At 38.4% G+C, this 24,692-nt stretch overlaps 1 protein-coding gene across 30 annotated transcripts in view; it reads left to right on the top strand.

Annotated features, from left to right (window-relative positions):
• TENM3 (teneurin transmembrane protein 3) overlaps positions 1–24,692 on the top strand; it is a 1,586,501-nt gene that overhangs the window by 1,444,311 nt on the left and 117,498 nt on the right. For all 30 annotated transcript variants that reach the window (XM_087874734.1, XM_087874727.1, XM_087874726.1 and 27 more), the window contains one exon: positions 18,179–18,301. In XM_087874734.1, coding sequence (XP_087730860.1) covers positions 18,179–18,301 — 123 coding nt within the window. The remainder of the gene's footprint in view (positions 1–18,178; positions 18,302–24,692) is intronic.

Here is a 24,692-nt window from a genome sequence, read left to right as displayed (position 1 = left end):
CAGTTTCAAGGTCTGGATTCTGTAAAGCAATTTACATAATTTAGTGGACTATGCTTGCTCATATGTTCAGTTAATAACATGAGTCATTTAGTGTGAAATAATTTAATTTAGCTGTTTCAAAATGGCATACATTAAACAAACAGTGGAATAAAAAAATTTTGACAGAAAAATCAGATGTTAACAACTTAGATGACAAGTCACATTTGAAGACCCAGTTAATGACCATTTCTAATGTGGTGTAAATGTTTTACTATAATTGAGTTATGTGTCAGTATATATTAATAAAGTAAAGGTTCAAAGTTAATTAGAATTTTACACTGTGATGAAAACTGGGCAAATGTTGATTTACATTCACAAAACACTTACCCAGGTAATTAACAAATAGGCACACTGTGATATAATTGATACAGTCATACCTTCTAACATAAATACGAGATTTCTTTTTAAAAACCTTAATAGATTGTATTATGTCATGTATTTAAAAAAGAAAATGAAGAAAGCTGAGTAAAGTTGAGGTGGTAACTATGTTATTGCAGAGAGCACTTTAGATTAAGAAACATTATTTGCTAGAAAAAAGCATCGTATTTGCAACCTTTCAGCTATTTTGATTATTTAGCTCAGTGATAGATGCGCATATGAGAATAGTTTTTCTTAGTGCTTACAATATGTCTTTCAATTCAACAGATAAAACCCTCCATAGGTCTAAATTAGAATATATCCTGTGTAAATTGATCTGTCCCCTTGTTTCAGACCATACCATATTGAATGTAAAAGTCTACAAAGAGTTCTTACTTATTTCATTTAAAAATAAAAGAAGCCACTGTTTGTGATTGTGAAATTCAATAAAAGAAGGTGTGCAATCCTAGAGATTTTTGCTTGCATTCAGAAGATGCATCTGAAAATGAGAGCGTGGAAAAGAAACAGATAAAAGAAAGACTAGTATACCTGCTGTGTATATCTCCTCATCTTGATTTCTTAAGGATTCAGGAATTAAAGAAGGACAAAGGCATAGAAATAAAAATAAAAAAGCATTTGTTATTGCTATGACCTATGATCTTAGATTTGTAAATGCATGTAAATAAAATATAAATGCATGTAAATAAAACATCATAAATATAGCCACTTAATAAATTAATACACTTTTTCCTTTGAACAAGCAAGAGAGAGAAATTGAAGGAACAAATTCCATACATTTTAAGTATATTTAAATGCAACTGAATACTGATTTTCAGCCAACAAGTTTTTAAAAATAAATTCAATCTTGAATAATCCCTTTTTAAGCTTAATTCAATTTAATTTAATAATCCTATTTAATGCTGCACTGCATTGAGGTTTTAATGCAGAAAAGTCCTCTTTTTCTCCTAACCCTTGACATAATAACCCAATTTTTTCATGGTATGGATTAGTATAGTACATTAGTGGGAAAACTGGTTGAGTTTCTTTGTATCAAATATAAATGGAACGTTAAACTTCTTATGAATTTAAAAAAAAAAAAAAATCAGTGGATGCACTTTATCTGGCTTACTTCTTTTATTTGCTCCAAAAGCAAAAATCAGAATTTTAACCAGTATTCCTAACTTGGAGAAAAAAAACCAACACCTTATAGTAATACATTCATCAAAAAGTCCTATACTGCATAGGACAAGAAAAGCCTACCCAACAGTTTCACAAAACCAAGATCATCTGTTTGGACATATGATGTACAGATGGAACAAATCGAAAGTTGTATGATAAAGTGGATACACAACTTGGAGTACACACAGTACAACAATGAAAGAGTTATGGAAGAAAATTAAGTTTTCTCTAGGCTACAATTTAAGAAAATTCGGTACACAGTAAAATGTTTTACTGATGGCAAATGACTTTGCCAATAATTAAAATACTGTAGATAAATCATGTAACAATAAATGTTAGAAATGCCATAACAAAAAAAAAACATTCTATCATGTATGGTGGTCATATAAAGAAACTCAAACATACTGAAAAGAAATAAAACAAAATATTCTGAACATTGTGAAAATTAAATTTGTGTTGAAATATTTCTATTATGTATAATTCTGGAAAATATAAATGAAAAATACCACAATATATTAAGATATATGTTCACAGCTGCAAGAACAAATTTGGACAACATTTTTCCTGGAAGACTTTGATTTAATCTGCCTGCTGAGGTGGTAGTGATAGAGCCTGTAGTACGGTGGACTAAGCACTGTTATTAACATCTGCTGCTTGCAATTACTGCAAGTTCAAATCTCACCAGGCTCAAGGTTGACTCAGCCTTCCATCCTTTCAAAGGTAGGTGAAATGAGGACCCAGATTGTGGGGCCAATAAGATGACTTTGTATAAATATACAAAAGTATGAAGGCTATTGCTTAACGCATTGTAAGCCGCCCTGAGTCTCCGGAGAAGGGCAGCATATAAATTAAAGCCAAAAAAAAAAAAAAAAGTGACGTGCCTGGGGCTCCAGGCCGTCCCATGCCTCTCGGGCTGTTCTAACAGGCAGCTCCCCGGATTCTGTCCCTACGGGGCGGTTCCGAGCAGAATTACTAGCCACCGACGGGTGCACTGGTTTCCCGGCGTGCTGGCACAACTACCACCGCCACTTCGTTGGTTTTTTTCCTTTTGGCGGTTCCGAAGTCACTGCCCATTTGCTCATGGCAAACTCCGAGGACCAGGCGTGCTTCGCAGAGCTGTGGGGGAGCTTTGGCTTCCGCGCCTGTTTACTTGATCGATCATGAGCTGTGGAGGTGGCATCGGTGCCCTCAAGTTGCGGCTGCCATTTTGCAAGCAGTTACAACACATGCAGCTGCCATTTTGTTGCTGTACCGGCCAAGCGCCTCCATTTTGGGACTATTCAAATCGGAGGGTTTTTTGACTGTTCTGGATTGTCCTGCAGCCCTCCAATTTAGCGAAGCGGCGATTTGGACTCAGGATCGAGTTTGCCTTATTTGCCTGGTAAAGCCTGGAACCTTAGCACTGGGAGAGCGTGTTGTTCTCACGCTGCAGCAGAGGGATTGAAGAGTAGTCTGTGCAGTCAGGTTTGCCTGTCTTGCTCTTGACTTGGGCCCATTGCAGCGAGGCCAACAGTATCTGTGAAGTGGTGGTAACTTTGGGGGGTGCCTTAGTCCCACTTCATCATCAGACTTCTCCTGATAATTTGATTGACTGCTATATTTGGTTCCAGCTTCCCAATATACCAACTGCTCTTAAGCCATATATCTGTTCTTGGCCATGGCTTACTCCTCACTTTCTTTAGATATGGAGGATGAATTTAGCCCCCCCCCCGGGTCAAAAAATGACAACCAGCCCCTCAGGGGTCCAAAGGTCGGTCTAGGAGTAAGCCTAGTAAGGCTCAGCCCGCTCAGTCCCAAAGGTCTGCAACTGTGGACAAGGATGCTCAAAGGCGTCATAAGGCCTTGGAAAGGCAGTTTGACATTGTCCACCGTAAGACCTTGACTGAGACTTCTACTGTTTCGGCTGCGGACCCAGCCCCCTCTGATCAGCCTGATTTGGGGAGAGCTTATCACCATGAGTTCCCAGCGATGCCGGCTGGGGGGAGGGTCTGAGTACCCATAGTCCTTCTACCTTGGGCCTTTCAAGGGGGGTTTCACTGTCCCTGCCTGATGTTTCAGCCTCTCAGTGGGTCATGCCACCATCTGTTCTCCCGCGGCCGCTGGAGGCTATGTTCACTCCCACAGCTGCGGGTCTCCGCAGGGAGGAGGAACATCTCCCTAGCCATGACTTTAATATTCAAGCTGTGCTTTCTGAGGCACTCTCTAAGATTTTGGTGGCTGGTATACAACAAGGGGCTCCTTGTTCAGGTCAGATAGCTAACCCTCAGCCCCAGTTGGCATTCGGCCAGCAGGCCAAATTCCCCTGCTCATAGACATTCTGTTTCTCCTGAAGAGTCAGTGCAAGGGGAGGAGGATCCAGAGGATATTGAGTTCTCAGAGGATGAGGGCTTGTTGCCGGATAAACCGGCATTTACGGGGCTGTTCTGTCCCTCACTATTTAAATCATTGTTGCACAAGGCGAAGGTGACTACCAACATGGGGATGCCTGGACCTTCTTCTGCTCCGCCCCTGGGGTCTGCTGGTCCTCATGATGTCTTGTTCAAATCGTCCACTCTGGACAAAGACTGTGTTCCTTGTCCACAGTTGTTTGCTGAGGTAGTCCAGACTCCATGGAGTCAACTGGGGTCTTTGACCGCTCCCAGTGGCCACAATAAGAAGTTATACTGCTCGGCCCCTGAACTGGATGAATTGCTGGCCCTACCATCTGTAGATAATCCGGTGGCATCTCTTTCTTCCTCTTCTGTCATCTCTACTGACATTGTGGATGGTCTGCAAGCGGAGGACAGGAAGGCCGGGCTTTCCTTCAGAAAGGCACACCAGGCGGCGGCTTGGGCCATTAGGGCCGCCACATCTACCTTTTTTTTCAACAGAGCTTCCCTTATCTGGCTACGCCAGTTACAGGAACGTTTACCACTTGATGTGATTAAGCTCCACCAGGACATTCATAAACTGGTGGCTGCCACAGAGTATTCTGCAAACGCTTCCTTAGGTGCTGCTAAATTTGTGTCCCGCGCTCTTGCCTCTATGGTGACTTTGCGCAGACTCTTCTGGCTCCATAACTGGCGAGCGGATTTAAAGGCAAAGTGGAAGTTAGCCTCAGTCCCTTATAAGGCTCCCCAGTTGTTTGGTGCTACACTTGAACCAATCTTGGTGGAAGATAAGGACAAGCGAAAAGTCCTCCTCTCGTCTTATAGGAGACCGGACAGGCGATATACTCCATATTCCCAGCAGCAGCCCTTTCGGCCTTTCTCCAGGCCCAGTGGGTCCTATAGCCAACGCTCTTATACCCAAGAATTTCGACCGGCCTTCCGACAGGCAGTCATTCAGAGATCGGGGACCAAGCTTCAGCAAAGCAGCCCTTTTGTGGAACCAGCTACAGGTCCTTTCGATGAGGCAAGTGACTCCCTGTCTCTGCTTCCCATTGGTGGTCGACTCTAGCACTTTCACCATCAATGGGAGGTGTCGAAGTCTGACGCTTGGGTTTTGCGCACAGTAACACACGGCCTGACATTGGAATTTCACTCCAGCCCTCCCAACCAATTTGTCCAGTTCCGGGTCTTCCTGCGAAGTAACAACTGATGGAGGCCGAGATTTGGCACCTGTTGGACATAAAAGCAATTGAACTGGTGCCCAAGGATCAGGAGGGAACCGGCTTTTATTCAACCTTGTTCCATGTGCCCAAGAACTCGGGGGGCTGGAGGGGGATCCTGAACCTCAAGTGCCTAAACCTGTTCATTCGTTATCGCAGGTTCAAGATGCACTCCCTGAGATCGATCCTGGGCTGTGTACGGAAGGGGGACCTACTACAGTCCATGGATCTCAGGGAGGTGTACTTGAACGTCCCCATTCATCCCGAGCACAGCAGATTTCTTTGCTTCGAGTATGCCAACAACCACTTTCAATATTGTGCCATGCCGTTCGGGCTCTCATCGGCCCCAAGGATGTTTACCAAATTGGTGGCAGTGGTGGCGGCATCAATCACGATGATCCCGGTATGCATTCTTTGTTACCTTGACGATATCCTGGTACTCTCGTCCTCCCCGGCTCAAGCTGCCCAGGATATCGCTCTGGTGATCAGTATCTCTCAAAGGCACGGTTTCACCATCAACCTACCAAAAAGTCATCTCACGCCCACCACCCGTATTCTTCATCTGGGAGCAGAAATCGACTCAGTATTGGGGCAGGTCTTCCTGTCTCCCGAGAGGCTGACCAATATCAGGGAGATGTTGCAGCAGGTGCAATCCCAGAGGTCCATACCCATATTGCTACTGTCCCAATTACTGGGAAAGATGGTCTCCTGCTTTGCGATCGTGCCCTGGGCTCGCCAGCACTCTCGCCCCCTGCAGTGGTTTTTACTGCCATTCCAGAGGTCGGAAGGCAGCAATTCTCGAACCAGGGTGGTTCTGCCAGCCCGGGTTCATCTATCCCTCGTGTGGTGGGGGTGGTCAGCGATTCTGAAAGGCTGCATGTTTTTGGATCCCGATTGTCTCATGTTGACTTCGGATGTGAGCCTCCAGGGCTGGGGAGCCCATCTCCTGGATCAGGTGGCTCAGGGCCTATGGTCCTCAGAGGAACGGACGAACAGCATCCACTGGCTGGAGCTGAGGGCTGTTTGTCTGGCTCTCCATCATTTTCAGGACACTGTAGAAGGGCGGCATGTACTAGTCCTCACGGACAACATGACAACAAAAGCACATGTCAACCGGGAAGGGGGCACTCGATCCAAGCCCCTAATGGCTGAGGCGGAGAAGCTGATGAGCTGGACGGAACGACACACTCTGTCCATCAAGGCGGATCACATTTCCGGTCAATCCAACATCCGGGCGGATTGGCTCAGCATGTAGACCGGTGGAATGGCAACTTCATCCTCGCCTATTTCTGCAACTGTCACAGAGGTTCAGCAGGCCTCTGGTCAACCTCTTGGCAAGTCCGCAAAACGTCCAGCTTCCTCACTTCTACTCTCTCTTTCCAAGCCCTACAGCAGAAGGATGCAACGCTCTTTGATGTCCGTGGCCACCTGGCCTACTATATGCCTTTCCTCTCATCCTGAGAGTCATTCGGCAGCTACTGTCCAAACAGGCGGAACTCCTGCTGGTTGCTCCCCTTTGGCCTCGTTGTCCTTGGTACACTAACTTAGTGGACCTGTCCATATCCCCGCACTGGACAATTCCTCAGCACAAGATCTCTCTTAGCCAGGGAGTCATCCTCCACCCAGAGCCCCACTGGCTCCGGTTGACCATCTGGCACTTGAGAGGGTCATCTCTCGGAGAATGTGATCAAAACCATCCAGGCGTCCAGGCGCCGGTCTATGGCATGTATGAGGCATCTTGTCGCTGGTGCTCGAGGCAACATGTAGACCCGACTACAGCTTCCTTTCCTGAGGTTCTAGACTTCTTATAGGCCTGTCTGGACACAGGTCTAGCCCCTGCTACTTTGCAGAGACAGGTAGCGGCTTTGTCCACTGTGCTAACCTGTCCGCCTTACAATTCGCTTTCTCAACATCCACGCATTAGGGGATTTCTTCAAGGAGTGATGAATCTCTGCCCGCCGGTGGTGCACCGCTATCCTTCATGGGAGCTGCCATTGGTCCTTTGCGCCCTCACATCGGCTCCATTCAAGCCTCTGGGATCTGCAACCGTGAAATTTCTGACTCTCAAAGTTGCATTTCTCCGGGCAATTACATCGGCCAGGAGAATTTTGGAGCTTGCGGCCTTGTCAGTTCGCAAAGATCTTTCATGCCGACCGTGTGGTCCTGAGGCTGGACCCTTCCTTTCTGCCCAAAGTGGAAATTCGCTTTTCCACAGGTCTCAGGAGCTCATCCTACCTGACTTTTGTCTGGCCCCTCACCATCCGCTGGAAAAACAATGGCACACCTTAGATGTGCGCAGGGCCCTCAGATGGTACATCAAAAGGACTGCTTCGTTTCGTAGAACAGAAGCTCTTTTCGTGTCATTTCACCCATCATCCATGGGCAAGAAGGTCTCATTATCCACGGTGGGGAGATGGCTTAAGGCTTGCATTGCCAAGGGGTACGAACTCAAAGCCTGACCTTTGCTAGGCAGGATTCTCCTGCATTCAATACGCAGCGCTGCCACTACAGCGACTTGGGCTACTCAAGCTTCCATCACTGACATTTGTAGGGCGGCCACTTGGTCATCGATTTCGCCCTTTATTCATCATTACAAACTTGACACCTATGCCTCGGCTGAAGCTTCCTTTGGGAGAAGGGTATTGCAGAGTGTTCATTCCACCCAGGACCCAGGGAGCAGTCAGCCTCCCTACCTGGATCCTTGAGCTTGGGTATATCCCATCCATGGATTGCAGGAGCAGCGCATTGGAAAACAGACGTTGTCTTACCTGAACGTCCCTTTTCTGGATGCTGCGACTGCAATCCATACCCTCCCTTTCAGCTTCCTGCTGGGGGTCTGGGTGGCTGGCTCTTGTTGTTGTGCCTCTGCTTCAATATTTCTTTCTAGACCATTGGTGGACTGCGCCTTTGTGATAAAAGACTGACGGTTGGAGGACTAAGGAGGCGTGGTCAAAGGAACAAAGAAAAAAATCTACACTCAGTCTCTAGCAAGGAATGTGAAATAACCCATCCATGGATTGTAGCCGCAGCGTCCAGAAATGGGACGTTCAGGTAAGACAACGTCCATTCTAGGAAAAGTGTTATTTTCCTAGAGAAAAATGTATTAAAAATAATAGATGACATAATTTAAACAGAAATTACCAATATTTTAATATAATGTACAAATATTTAGGTTGGCAAAACAAATGGAAGGGAAGCACCACTGGGAAAAAAACCTTTTAAGATTTTTTTTTTTTTTTACTTTATAGCTGTTATTCTTTTCTATGCTTTAGCTTTCTAAAAAAATCTGTCAAAATCTCAAAAGGGAAAAAAAGAACAAGAACAAATGGATAGCCTACTAATCTAAGTATTAGAACCATCCAAGTTTACTTCATGAAAAGGAGAAACATCTTCAAAGCGAAGAGAAAATGTCAAAATTCAAACAATCTTTCCCTATTGGTAAGTTTGAAATCAGGCCAGGGAAGAATAAATATTTTTATTAAATAGAAAATGGAAAGATACATTTTCCTGTAATGTCCTTCCTCATAATTAGACAGGAGCATCTGAAGCTGTGAAACTTTTTTGTTTTCTTAAAAAAGGGGAAAAAAATGCCACAGGAGCTCATTTAACAAAAGAAAGGGGATCATCACAAGATGAGCAAGAAACTGGCATTTTGTATCTTCAGCCTCATCTCTCATTTCCACTATCTTTTAGGGTGATGAGGAATCTGTTTAGAGATTCTTTGTTCCTTAAGGAGAGAAGTTGCTAGCCTATAGGGATATCCTGGAAAGTCTGTTGCAGTATACCAAAAAATAAAAGTTTTCCCCAGTGGTGAAATCCAAATTTTTTTACTACTGGTTTTGTGGGCATGGCTTGGTGGTTATGGCAGGGAAAAGATACTGCAAAATCTCCATTCCCACCCCTCCAGGGGAAGGATAGTGCAAAATCTTCATTCCCACCCCACTCTGGGGCCAGCCAGAGGTGGTATTTGCCGGTTCTCCGAACTACTCAAAATTTCCACTACCAGTTCTCCAGAACCTGTCAGAACCTGCTGGATTTCACCCCTAGTTTTCCCTCCCAGTGATCAGGGAGCTCTTCTAAAAACTCCAAGTAATTTGCTGGACTACCAACATATCAAAAGCTTTCTGAAGAAAATAGGAAAGTAGACCAGCTAAGAGTAGATGTTGGAAGAACCCTGTGATCCTTCTAGAGAAATTAGAAGGAACAATCAAATTTTGAATAACTTCATCTATTTTATATAAACTGTAGAACCCCTTCAATTTTCAAGTACGAATGCCCATTCATTGTAATGATTTTCTTGTTTAAAAGAGTATGCCTTCAGAATGTACTTTTAGACTATTTCTTTTACAAGTACATAAATTTTAAACTTAGTGGAAGACTTTCCTTACTTATGAATTATTTATTAGTTTATTGGAAAGAGTGCAGTATGATTAACATGTTGCCATAAAATTCTTGATCATAATTGATGGAATGTGGTTGTGGGAATGTTTATTCCAAAGGTAGAGGTTGAGAAAGTAAATATATCCTTGTAATCAATCACTATTTTAATAAAATATCTTTCAAAATTGCGTATTGTGGTTAAAAAGTATGGTAAATAAGAGACAGTTCATAAAATTTTTGAATAAGGGTATTCATGAAATTTAAACTATTAAATTTTGGGCTTGGAATCAATTCCAAGTGGAAGATTGTATTTAAAATTTCTGGATTGGTTGATTGTGATGAATAAAACTTCAAATAGATTAAGTATTCTGTGTACTCCCAAAATAAATTGAAATTTTTCAGATATGTCAATTTGCATTTAGATCTTGCTTACTGACTACCTTATTCAGTGACTGAAGTTACAGTGCTGAAATAAAAACTTTACTACCAATATCCACATTTATAACCTACAGAGTTTCCTTGAGTTACATGATCACCATTACTGAATGTGTTTTCCTATGCCTGATCCATTGTTTTTCTCCCCTCACCGCAGAATGGAGAGATTGGAGAGGAAGGGATTACAAGATAGTAAGCAGACACAGGGTAGGGAATACATATCAGAAGAATGTGGCAATGTTTACAGCTCTGAGCTTGCTATAAGAACAGCCCAGTGTATTCCATGTTTGCCTGCTTACTCTCTTGTAATTCCTTACTCTTAATCTCTGCAGGCCGGGAAGAGGGAAAAAATGGTCAGGAACAGGATACACTGCCTATAGAAATTGCTGGAGTTTTTTCTTCCTTCCCCTTCTTCTCTCACAGAGTGGAGCGTCCTTAAGCAAGCAAAGGAGGGAACAACAAACAAGCAAGCAATTTCTGTAGACAATCTCCTGAGCCTGACCTATTTTTGTCTTCCCTTTCCCGACACACAGAGCTAAGAGCACACAAAGCTAAAATCGGCAGGATACTAAAGTATGCACCCAAACTAACATTGTTCTCGCCACTCAAGTCTTGCTATACTACCTTCTCCTGTGGGTGAGGATGAGGGAGGTTGTGTGTTTGTTGGGGGGATAGGGTGATGAGCAAAGAATGCCAGAAGAATATATATTGTCAGCAGGAGAGTATGTACTTTCAGCAGGGACACCCAGGGCAAGATGATTATCCCCGCTATCTAGTTGAAGAAGGCATCTATTTACCTTCTATTCATCTAACAATGAAAAGAGTATAATTGCTTTAGATAGACAATATAACACTAGATGAGGACTTCTCATGTTGACATGCTGCAGAGGAAGAACTGAAAATCCTTCAGAGTACTAAAGTGGTTTTGATGTGGCTAAATTAAAGCGTTGGGAAAATCTATTTGCTGATGTTGTCAACAGGAAAAGAAAATCTTATGATGCAAAGACATAATTATAGTAGAAACATTGAATGAAGAAGCATGGACATGGAAGAACTCAGGTAGTGAAAGATGAAGTAATTTGATTACAAAGTGATGTCTCCTATGTAAGCTCCAAGTTAAGCTAAAGTGGAAGAACAAAACCAACCATTTTCCACTATATTTTCTTCCAATCTTTATTTTCAAGGAGAACATCAAATCACTAAAATCCCCAGCCATATTGATTGGAAACCAGAGGAATTGTAGAATGAATCCTAAGAAGTTGTTAAGGGTAAATGTAAAAAGAGATTACCAAAGATGAAGAAACAGAAAAAGGTAAAGTAGATGTCAGGACAAATCATGGAAATTGCCAAGAAGAGAAAAGACAAAGCCAAAAAAGACAAAGTTCTCAAGAAGGAACTTAACAAAGAGTTTTGGAGAGCTTTCAAGAGAGACAAGAGGCAGTACTACAGCAACATCAGTAAAGATGTTGAAATGGAAGTAGATGGGAGAAAACAAGGAAACCTTTTGAACTCGAGATTCCAACCTTGAATTGGTATCATAGGGATGCCAATGGATAGAGAGTAACTGACTCAAAGATTAAAGATGGAAAGTGTAGTTAAATTCTGTACAATAGATATGTTGAAATCCAAAATACCTTAAGAATTTTTAGTACTGGATTAAAAAATAAAGTTGAACAACTCTTTGGTCATTATCAAATCAGAAGGCTGCAGAAATTGATGGCCTGTCTACAGAAATATGGCAAGACAGAAAAGAAGAATCAAACTATGCCAGAAAATCTGGAGAATTCACACAGTGGTGATTAGATTGGAAGAAATTAATCTAGATACCAATGTCAAAGGAAGAAGTATAATATTTTAAATTTCATTTGCAAATTATGAATTTTAATTCCATAGCAAAATTATTCTTAGGATTTTCCAAAACAGAAAAAAACTGGTTTAGAAAAGACTGAGAAAAGGAAATACTATTACTGATGCATACTGGATAACTGAGAAAACCAAAGAATGTCAAAAATATGTCAATACATGCTTTATTGATTGTAGAAAAGCCTTTGATTGTCATGTAAAGCTGTCAGATGTTTTTAGGAAAACGAGAACCTGGAATATGTCATTGTCCTTCATCAAAAACCACACACAGTCAAGGAAGATGCAGTCTAGATGGAATTTGATAAAACAGACTGGCTTCAAATGGTCAAGAGGAGAGACAGGGTTGTATTTTCCTGGAGTGGTTTCACAATGGGGGAAGAAATATCAATAATCTGCTCATGGTAGCTCGTGCACTCTGATAGTGAAAAATGCTGATAATCTGCAAACAGTAAGGTATCTCATATGGGCTAATTTATAGAATTGTCCAAAATCCAGGACCTATGACTCCTATGGAATACTTAGGAAACCTGTAAGATATAGAAAATATAAAGTCTTGACAGACTTAATTTTGGAAAATATTTGTAGCTCAGGGTTGAAATTACTGCTAGCACTGATGATGTTACCTACTTGGGTAAAGAAACGTCTATGTGATGACCCGGGCTGTGGCACGAAAGCAACACAACCAGAGAACAGATCTAACTCCCCTTTATTGTTCCAACTGTGCTCCCAAATGTTCCCACATTCACTACAAGTCCTGGAGCAAAACTCGCACACGCACTTTCAGAAAGCTCTGGGTGCAAGTAGTCCAGTAAGCCAGGTTAACCAAACAGCAACCAGGGCCAGCAGTCCAATAAGACAAGTTAGCTAAACAGTAACTAGAGCAAGAAGTTCAGCGAAGCAGGCAAACTGGCAAGCCTCACAAGACAGAGTACAGCAGTCTCCAGGCTTTGGCAAGTATACACAAGGCTCCACAGATTCAACACTTGTTCCCGACAAATGCCCCTCCCACCGGCACCTCCTTACATCTCAGTCCCCTTGTGAAAAGGGGTGGGGCACTATCCTCCCTCGTAGCTGGCTCAATCTGTGTTGATGTCGCCGTCTCTCTTCCCTCCTTGCTCTTGGATCAGGAGCGGGTAGCCCTTGCTCTTCTCCTGAACTCTCCCTGTCTGCAGGCCTTACTAATTCAGAAAAGCCTTGCCTGAACTGACTCTGCCCTTCCCCAGTTTCCTCCAAGGCCAACTCCATCTCTGTCAGTATTTGTTCCAGCTCATCTTCCCCCACAGATTCAGACTCCAGAAAACAATCAAGCACAGAGAGCACCGAGGACCCCTATTTAATTTTCCCTCTCTTAAGTCTATTCTTGCTTTCTGTTTTATTATGATGTCTTCTTCCCCTTCCAGCAGCTCAGTTTTTGATATTGGAATGTCTCAGAGTTTTCTCCCAGCTATCGTGCTGTCAAGCAAAGCCTTTAATTCACAAAGTTCTGCAGTCCAGCATCAGAATCCCATCCTCAAAAGCTGCTGTGGCTTTTCCTCCCAGTCTTCCTCCATGTTCCAGAACTGGAATCTCTAGATTTCAACTTGAGGAATTACAGGGTGGGTTTTGACAGAAATACAAAGTAGTAATGTAGACAGTTTTTAGTTGCTCCATTTATAAAATAATTTGCCAGGCTCACCTTTATATTGTAATTACAAATATAACTATAAATTGTTAATTAATTTAGCACAATGAAATGGGTATAAAAACAGATTAAAAGGTAAGTGGCTGTTAAAGTATAAAAGCAAATGAATAGCTATCAAGTAGGTCTAAAATTATAAATAATGAGATTTTTCAATTTTGAAAGATTTTCAAATGACCTTTTTTTTTGTTTTTACAAAATTACTTTATGGATTTGGGTAGCACAACTAATAGAATCTTTCCTTCTGATTCCAAAATAAAGAAATAAATCAGTTATCAGAACAAAATTAACATTTTCCTGAAATCACCAAAAATATTGTGGGTATGTTTTTGTATGTGGGTATGTGTGCTTGTATCTGTGCATCATTTTAATTTCAAAAGAAAAGTTACAATTCTACCATATAGTTCTTTGGAATCTAAAATAATCTTAATCTTATTTATTATGAGACACAATATTAATTTTAACAATACTTCGTGAATATGTATTTTGTAAGAAACAGAGACATATTGAACATATAAAATGCACTATAAACCAGTGGTAATTGCAGGGCACACACAAATTTAACAAAGATTTCAAATGCTAAAAGCACTCAGAAAATAGTTACATAGCACTTTCTTCTTTCAAATATTCAAAATAGATTATTTTTCCCTCTTTGTCTTTTCACTTTTCTATAATCTTTCTCAACATGTTTCATTCAAACTGTTTCCTGATGAAACAGGGAAATTATTTAGTGAATAAACAGATCAGGGCACTTTTAAGAAATCAAATTTTAGAGAAAAAGTTTTTGCTGCTATTTAATAGGATATTTTTGATGATCACTATAAAATATTAGGTGTGGAAAGAATATATATATATATTCTACTTCTATAACAGAAGTATAATAGACAGCTCTCATGGAAGCACTTCACATACTTACATTGAATATGCCTTTCATTATGGTGGTAAAGGCTAATAATTTAACCTATGTATTATTGAGTAGAGCTTTCAGAAATAATTGAGTTCACCATAATTTATTTCTAAATTTGTACATACTGACTTGCAGTTACTCTGAGGCTGTGAGTACATTTGATTCTCCCTTGGAATATTGTGATAAATACACCTACCAGTGTTTAAAAAATTATAGCACATTCAGTAAACTTGGTATGAACTCATATATAAATTGCATTTTTCCAATCTATAGAAAAGTTTGCTGTAATCAGATTCTTTTTAATGTGCATTTCATTTGCAATTTCATGTTTTCATTTCATGTTCCAGTAGAATAATAGTCCAAGCGGGTATAAAATCATTCAGTGCCTTATATTACATTATATTATTATGGAATATTTGTTGTAATTGTTGCTTCCATCTTATTATGGAATATTAAAGAATTGCATTCTATGTATCATTTGTGAATTGTAACATACCATGCAAATTTTATTACAAAACAGGGAATTTTAGCTAACTCTATATTTGAATGTTACATTCATTTGACCTTGCTATATTTGACTCCATAAATCTTTGTAATAGATTTCATTACTTTTAGTCATTAACGTGTGAAAAAGCTATTTATCATGCATATTTTCAATATGCCCAGCCATTTCACAATTATCCTTGTAGCTTGACATGTACATACAAGTTTGTTTGACTTTTCTAAAATTATTAGTGAACTAATTTATTATATCTTTTAAAGAAATATATTTCAAATATGAAATTTTGAAAACCTACTGGCATTTACAGGTTTTTTCCTTCTGTGCTAATTATCTAATATCGAATTAGCTTTGTAAACTGACTTTTAGCTGGTCCATGTGGAAAGGGATATAATGTAGATGCTTTGCTGCACTCATTGTAGTCTGTGTGTGTAGTTTGCTGCATTTAAAAGAAAAGTAGAGAAAAGCTGAAAAAGCAATGGATGTAAACTTCATCTCTTTGGTCATGTCTTAATATTTTTTTGTTTATCTGCAGTTCTGTTACGATGTGTGTGCATTATATTTTAGGGCTGGGATAGCATTGTGTTATAATCAGACAGAAGCCGTGCAGGATATATTTATTTGCTGCATTTTCATTTTTATAAAAAAATATACAGCATTTTCTATAAATATTTCAAATACACAAATTAAATATCGAAATTCTGTTACATGCTTCTTCGGTTATGAACCTGGCCATCTATTTAGATCAATGGAAAAGGTCTTCTGAAAATGTCCATACTGCAAGAAACTCAATTATTATGTGGGAAAGTACTTTCTCTTTTATAGTTCCCAGGCAATGGAATGAGCTCTAAGGAAGTGATAATAACAAATAGCTTTTACCAAGGTTTTAATTATTAATTATTTTAAATGACTGATTTTGATTTTGATTTTGTCTTTGTTATGCTTTGTATTTTTCATTGCAGTAAACTATCTTGAGCCTCCAAGATGTATTGTCCGCAAGCTGTGGTTGGCATTTTCCACACTTTTGTTTTTGATTAATCTTAAACATTTTCATAATCATTTTATTTGCATGAATATGTCATTGTTTTTTAACTTATGAGCTGCTCAGAATCACATTAGTGAGATGCACTGCTATGGAAACAAACAAACAAACACTTTGAAAAAAAGACCAAGATAATTCTAGCAGTGTTCAGGAAATGATATTCGGTCAGGTGAGTTGCATTGGAAATAAGGAAGAATAAATATTGAGATCTATAAGAGAAAAGAAATCAAAGTCTGAGCCAAAGGTTTTTATATATAACATAAAGAATACAAAGGAAAGCCATTAAAGAATCTTACATTAATAGCACGAGTTGTTACAGCATTCCAAAGCATATTCTGTGGAACTACCATTTATATTATTGTCTAAGATGATGATACAGAGGAGAATTTCATCTATATTTTTTCTATTATTAAAAAGAAAAACTATTTTAGCAATTCATAGAGGAACAACTTGAAAGAATACAAATGTTTTCATTGACATTAGAAGGGTATAGCGTGATGAATGTTGTACTGTGACATTTCATTATAGTGAAAACATTACAGGAATCATGGTATAAATACTGGTATTCCATCCTCACTATCACCTCTTCCAAATTATAGATGTTGATCTAGAAATATCTACAAAACTAAAATGTATACATGGTAATCTAGATAACAAAGCCAAGAATTGGGAGCCCAGAAATGGGCACCGCGGAAGCTCTTGCTAATTGACTGAAATGAAATCCTGAACTATTGACTAATCTTTATCTGTGCTACAGTAATGCGCTGCTCTCCCAAGCTATTATCCATGGCAAAATAAAATCTATTTTCTGCAGCTGAAAAAACTCTTTTTACAATGGACATTGTCAATACAATAGATTGGTAAAAATAAAGTACAATTCATGAATTGAACCTCCTGGGGAAAAAAGTTTAAAATTGTTCCCTACAAATACAAAACACTAATTGATATGAAGAGGCATCATGCCATTAAGGTGTCAGTCCATTAAAAGAAAGCCCAAAATCTGTAGTTCAGTCATACTTTTATTAGGATCAATAAAGTGACTCAGATATTTTGAGTTCTCTAGGACTTTTCTTCTGGCAAAGTGTCATGAATGATGGAAGGCAAAGTAACAGGAAAGTTCAGTGAGACCAAATGGATCAACAATGAGCACAGTTCAAATTCAAAGTAAAATATAGGCTGTGTTCCATGTATTATCCATAGAAGTTTTCACCGCACTGTATAATATTAACCCTATCTTTAAAGGACAACAAAAATAGTTGCTGCCTTCAATGCTATGTTTTCACATCAAGGGAAAAAGCATATTTTCTCCAGCTGTGTGGGACCGGCAGCCAGGCATGGGTACAACTCCATCTGATAATGAGTGGGACCGAGTCTGCAAACTGTTAAGCACCTCCTCCTTCCGTTGCTTCCCAGCTTTCAGACTCGGTCTGATTGGAACAGACGCTTTTTTTCTGAGCTGCTGTTCCTTTGCTACTGATAGCCATTGCTATCCCAATTGCTGGTTGAGTGGTTTCGGCCTTTGGCGTGAACTTAGTTCAGTGATCCCAGTTTGTTTTGAGCCTGAAGCAAATTGAGATATGTTTGCTTGAGGGTACATGTACGGTATATTGGCTGTTTCCTGATTTTTTGTGAATAATGTTATATTTACATTGATTTTAAATGCAAAAGTTAAAATCTACTTGAATTTAAAATGCACTTGAAGTATTTGTTTTTTTAAAATATAGTTGTCTGTATAATAAATCAGGACTGTAGATGGAGTTATAAACGTATAATGAAATTGGAGTGGAACTGTATATTTTAAAATGAAAATAATTTTTGACATCTAAAGATGGATTGGGAAGATATAAAGTAACTAAATTGCAGGTGGAAATTACTAAAATTTCCATTTCAGAAGGTAAGTGAGTGGGTTGCGTTTTGCTTCTATTTCTATTAAATGGAGAATTATGTACTTGGGATATTCTGCATTATTGTTCCATGGCTAAATTTAATTTCTAATGAATTTTTATATGTCCTTTTAAATTTATCTGACTTCACTGTTTCCTAAACCAAAAACAAAGTAAAACAATTAAGAGCTTATTAAAATATTCATTTATATTGTATTTTAAAATATGAATGTTGGCTATAGAATAACATGTAAATTTATTCACTGATCATTATAGTTTTTTTCGCCTAATATAACTTGTGAAATGATATATTTTCTTTACCAATAGCAATGCATCTATTTGGCCTCAACTGGCAATTACAACAGACTGAAAATGACACGTTTGAAAATGGAAAAGTGAATTCTGAGACTGTGCCAACACACACTGTATCATTACCTTCTGGTGAAAATGGTAAGAGAACACATAATTTGAATTTAGTTTTTTTTTAATTCCAGTATATCATGTTTTTAAATATTCTCTGCTATTAGAAATCTAAAACTATAGTTTTCTAAAGCTATCTGAATGATCTTGAGCTAGGCCCTCGCTCTCAACCCAACTCTCCCAGGATTCTTGTGAGGAAAACAGGCAGGAGCATTATGTACATCATTTAAATTGTACAAAACAGAGGTGGGATATAAATCTAAGAAAATAAGAAAATACTTTGAACATTTTAAAAAGAAAAAAAATTTATTGTGTTTACCTGATATTAAATATTGTCATTTTTTAAATAGCAATAGCACTTATACTTATATACCACTTCATAGTACTTTACAGCCCTCTCTAATTGGTTTACAGAGTCAGCATATTACCTCCAACAATCTGTGTCCTCATTTTACCAACCATGGAAAGATGGAAGGCTGAGTCAGGATTGAATTGCTGCAGGCGACAGAGTTAGCCTGCAATACTGCATTCTAACCACTGTGCCACCACAGCTCATAGTTGTATAGTTGTATAGTTCAGTGATGGGATTCAATTTTTTTTACTACAGGTTTTGTGGGCGTGGCTTGGTGGGCGTGGCAGGAAAAGGATACTGTAAAATCTCCATTCCCACCCTACTGCAGGGGAACAATACTGTAAAATCTCCATCCCCTCCCCACTCCAGGGAAAGGTTACTGTAAAATCCCCATTTCCTCCTGATCAGCTGGGATTCAGGAGGCAGAGAATAGATGGGGGCGGGGCCAGTCAGAGGTAGTATTTACCAGTTCTCAGAACTACTCAAAATTTCTGCTACCGGTTCTCCAGAACTGATCAGAACCGGCTGAATACCACCTCTGGTATAGTTGTAAAGTAACTCAAATCCCATCGGAGTTAGGCCTCTTATACTCCAATATATGCTTAAATTGGAGACAGTGATAACAATATTCAGGTGCCTGTTTATTGATGTCTTTCTAGATACCAATTCTTCTGGATTATAGATACAAGAAAATTGGTTCTCTTTTGCTTTTTCCAATTCTTTTTAAAGTAGTGTTTTTCTATACATGGTAGCAGTAACCAATGTTCTTTTAATATAATTATATACAGCAAAGGATGCTGAGTTTTTGCCAAACCATGTACATATTGTATATTTTTCAGCGAGGATATGCATCTTCTGCCAGTGCTGCATTTTTCATGAATCTTTCCCTTATGTTATGAACTGAAATAGTTATTTCTTATTGTACATTATCTGTCCTTTATGTCTTTTCATGCATAGTAGAGATTTTCCTCAAATTATGACCACAATTGGGCTGCAACTTCCTTCCCCTAAGCAAGACAATTGTTAAATGAGTTGCTCCTAATTTTAATGACCTTTTTTGCCACAGTCGTTAGGTGATTCATACAGTTGTTTAATGAATCTGGCTTCCCATTGACTTTGCTTGACAGAAGCTGTCTGGGAAGGTCACAAATGGCAATTACATGACTCTCGGATGCTTCAGTCATCATAAATACATGCTGATTGCCAAGTCCTGAAATTTTCATCACATGAGTGGAAGGATGTCACAGTGGTCACATGTTGACCAGTTACAAGTCACTTTTTTCAGCACCATCATAACTTTGAACAAACACTAAATGAACATAAGTCAAGGACTACCTGTATGTCATTTTCTGGGTGTAGGAATAATCGATGGCACCTGGCGTCTTTATTCAGCAGTAAATATTTTATTGAGATAGCTCCAAAGAAGAAAAAAAGCATTATACCACAGATCCTGAATGTCTGCAGATAAGAAAAGGAATTTTGAAGATTCCTAGATTTCTGTTGTTAGTTACTATTAGTAGTACTGACTTCAAAAAATCAGTAATACTGTTTTTTTTTTGTTTCAGTATAAGGTATACTTTCATGTTTCTATGTCGAATCAAGTAAGTTATACCGATATCTGGGAGTGAATTTACACTGTAACAATCTTTTAAGTCATTCTTTTTCTCTTTGCCCTGTTTTCATGTCTGATCTTGACAAATAGCTATGTTCAGAAAATAATGGGAACACATGAGGGAGTCAATAAATAGCCAGAGGTCAAAACACAGGGCACCACATGACCAAAAGTAAATAGGAGTCAATGTGTTGTATGAATCAAAACTGGAGAACAAAAACAGATTCCAAATGCCAAGGTAATTGAGAATCAGGAACAATATTTTATATTGTTACATCCCAACAATACAACCCAGTCCTTAGGATACATCAATAACCAATTACTTTCTGATGCCTTTTCTATTCCTGCCCATTTTAGTTTAAGTAATTTCAGGAATGTAAATTAATTTTTCTCTAAATTGTCTCCTAGATTCTCAACCTCTACCTATCTGTACAAATATGTATTTGCTATCATGGTTTCAGAGACTTCCAAATATTTCAGGCTGAAATTCACATCCTGTTAAGCTATTTTTAAATAAGATAGCTAGCCGCCTTTTCCAACTCCGTCCCATTTCAACTAATAATGGATTTTTTTTTTATTTTCAATTCTCCTTTGAAATAGCATGCATATTGAGCTGCCTCCTGTTCATTCAGTATCTCTTAAATTAGAACTGCATTGTAGTCGAAGGATATTAAAAGAAGAGCTTTGGAATTTTAATTTCATTAAGTGATGTAGAAATATACCTTAATTTTTTTTTTTAAATGATAATTTTCCTGGCAATCTTTTAATTGGGAACTTTGCCCACACACTCAATTGATTTTATACTTCTGCTGTGGAGTATGTCCTTGAAATTTTGGAAAAAGCAAATCAGTATAATGATTTGAGACAGCCTCCAGAAACTAATAGAATCTAAACCTTTTCTGAATGTCTTGTGAATTTTTCTAGATAATCCAGCCAGTGTTTTTGTCAAGGCCCTATTGTAAACAGGCTATTGATACAATTGCACTTAAGCATTATTAGTTAAACATTAATCACCCAGAGTTGCTGGAAGTTGGTAGCATATAAATTTAATAACTTTCATCACTTTCTTCATTATTGTGAAAGCCAGAAGACCTCCTGAACACTGACAGGAAATGTAGCTGCTCAAGAAAGAATTAGAACATAAAGGATAGAAAACTTGCCATGTATACAATAAACAGGTGTTAAAACATATTATAATACCTGTTGTGAAATTAAAAGCTGCAGATAAGCCTTTTGTGCCACCAGTGTTGCATCTTTGAGTAGATATCCAAAGGACTCACATGTTTTGATGTGTGGGAGCAAATAGACAGTTATTGTAATTTATTTGCAAGAGATTTGAAGGATAAAATCATTTATTTACATGCTGTCAAAATGCCAAAAATTAATACTAGTTCAAATTAGATGTTCATTGTTTCAACCTAGTGCAATTTTATGAGATCACTTTTAGCAACTTGTGCATCCAATCATATGCCCTGGTGTACCTGTCCTTCATAGCTGATTTAGTCTTGTCAGAAGGCCTTGAGTAAATGAATCCATGTATGGTAAATGAGTTTCCATCAGGCTTATGCATCAGAATTTGGCATTAGTTTCTAGACACTGGTGACATTAAAGTTGGAGGAATAGAATTGGTCTACAAAGAAGCTACATTTCAGTTCCAATGCCAATTCATTGGCATAGTTTTCCTGTAAACATTTTCTCCCTCTTTGTCCTTCAAAAGATTATAAAAAGAGCTTTAAAAAGATTTTGTAGAATAATATGCCTTGTGTCATTGGGATATTATCGTGGTTCTGTTCCTAGTGACTTGTATATAGCTTTTCACTTCTTTCATTTATTATTTATATGGTACTGTTTTCTCCATCATGGAGTGTGCAGTGTATGATCTTGTAGATTCTCCTTAATACTTGCAGTATTCCTCAACACCATCTTTTTTGTATTTAGATTGTTTTCATTTGTATCTAGAAGGCCATATATGGAAAAATATGTTAAGTATATATTTCTGTTCCTTTCTGCTGTTCAATATCTATATGATGCTTTTGATAGATCATTAGGAAGTTAGGAGTTATCAGTATGCCAAAAGCACGGAGATCAGTTCCTCTGTATGTATTATTTGAAGATATCAGAGAGCAGGCAGGTCTAAATTAATATTTTTCAAACTTGGCAACTTTAAGATGTGTGGACTTCAAGTCCCAGAATTCTTCAGTCAGCATGGGAGGTGAAGTCCATATATCTTGAAGCTGACAAGTTTGAGAAGCATTGGTCTACACTGATACGTAGGTGCATTGGTTTCTGAATGAAGGTTAATAAATTAGAGTGAATCCTTACAAGACATTCCCTTGTAAAGAAATTGAGGAATTTATATGGTTTGGATAGAATTACAGTTCTGAAGGAACAGGTACATAATCTGGAAGTTTTACCACTATCACAGATAAACTCTACATTATGAGTAGTGGGAGGCAGTTCTGGTTAATTTGCAAGCTCCCTCTTTATGTTACAGGGATAACCAGGCCAGAGAGGGCTCTTCTGATGTAATATATATAGGCTGCATTCAGAATTGACCCAAAAGCACAGCTATTACAAAAACTCTAGCAAAGTTGCTGAACTGTACAGTCTACTATAATGTTATTCTGAAAGAACTGCAGTGACTGCCAGTTTACTGTCAACCAGGTTTAGAGTACATGTAATGACATAAGATCTGTTTGGTATAGAACATGGATATATGATGCTCTCTTTTCATGTGTGTACTTCCTGCCAAAGAAATAGGATACCCCCTTGCGCATGCCCCATATTCCATGACCAATCTTAATACAAAAAAAAACAGTTATGGAGTTTCTTCCTTGTTCAGTTATAGTCAATACCAAGCTTTTTAACCTTCTGGAGACAGCTGAAGGTTTACTCAGACATTTGGTTTAATTGGTGCTGCTTTATCTGTCTAGATTAGATTGCTATTCTTGTTTTATGTGTTACATTTAATGGTTGTTAGAGCTATTGAATTATTATTATTGTTGTTTTTTAACTCATTGTGAATTATTTGTTATTCTTGTAACAAATCGTAGCCTACTTTGAAATTGTTTTTAATATGAATGTACTAAATATATAATGACACAAATGTGTTAATATGGTTGCATCAGTCTTCTTGCTTTTATTTTTTTTATACAGGATAAGATTTATAAACACATATAGATAAAATTGCATTATGTGAATGATTTGGGGTATAAAATAAAATGCAAGTGTAAATTAGTAAGAACACAATTAAATTATTTGTTTTTTAATTTAATATGTATTTTAATGGTAATTTAAAAATCAAAAGATATGAAGACAATTTAAATAGGACTCTCACTGCTTCAGGAAAAGTGATAGAGAAGGAGAACAGAAACATCAAGCTTTAAAGGTCTTCTGCTAGGAAAAACCCTATCTCTGAAGGAAGCTTTTTGAGCGTCTTCTCAATTATTCTGTGGAAAGCAAGACGGAAAACTCATAAATTGATTACTGTGGTTTTTGTGGCCTGTTTATCTTTCTTTAAAGTGTTTCTGGCTATATTTGGGTCATACCAGAGTTGTACATCTCCCTCCCTTTGAGTGCTTTCTTAAAACTTGTATTAATGTATTCTCTTCAGTACATTTTTTCTGTTTTTCAAATATTTTTAATTGAAGTTTTAACTTTAATAATAAAATATAGTACAAACTAAAGAAAAAGAAATACAAAGATACAAGACAACAAAAACAAAAATGTAGAGAAATGAAAAAACTAAGAAAACAACTTCCCACCTTCATCCTAAGTATAAGCAATTTCACCATCTCTTCACTTCCTCTTAATTAACAAATACAAAACTCTTTATCCCATAAGTCAATTCATTCCATAACTCAGTTCTTAACTATTGGCAAATCCAGCAAGCAATGTGTGCTATCCTGCTCACTCACATGTACACATAATGGTGATTTAATGGGTTTATTAATATTTCCCAGCAGTTCCCTTCATCAAAAATCCAGAACTGCCCCAATTAAGTCCAGTCAAACGCAAACCAGCGCTAGTTCACAGCACAATGAGTCCACAAGGCACTTGAAAGTTTCCCAAAAAAGATAAATCCCAAAAAAGATAAATCCAGCCAAAATTAAATCTACAACACAGGAGGATTCACAAGGCAAGAAAAGTCTAGTGTTCGCAAGACACAATCCAAAGTCGTTGTCAAATCCAAAGGCAAGAATCACAACAACTGGAAACGCACCACTAGGAAATAAACACATTGTTCCCAACATTGTCTCCATCTGAATGAGCCGTGATAGCACAATGGTTAGAATGCAGTACTGCAGGCTACTTCTGCTGACCGCTGGCTGCCTGCAATTTGGCAGTTCAAATATCACCAGGCTTAAAGTTGACTCAGCCTTCCATCCTCCTGAGGTCAGTAAAATGAGGACCCAGATTGTTGGGGGCAATATGCTGACCCTGTAAACCGCTGTAAA

The sequence above is a fragment of the Pantherophis guttatus genome, chromosome 8, assembly GCF_059756535.1.
Source record: "Pantherophis guttatus breed Tessera chromosome 8, ASM5975653v1, whole genome shotgun sequence".
Classification (NCBI taxonomy): Eukaryota; Metazoa; Chordata; class Lepidosauria; order Squamata; family Colubridae; genus Pantherophis; species Pantherophis guttatus.
This window is presented reverse-complemented; position numbering and strand designations above follow the sequence as displayed.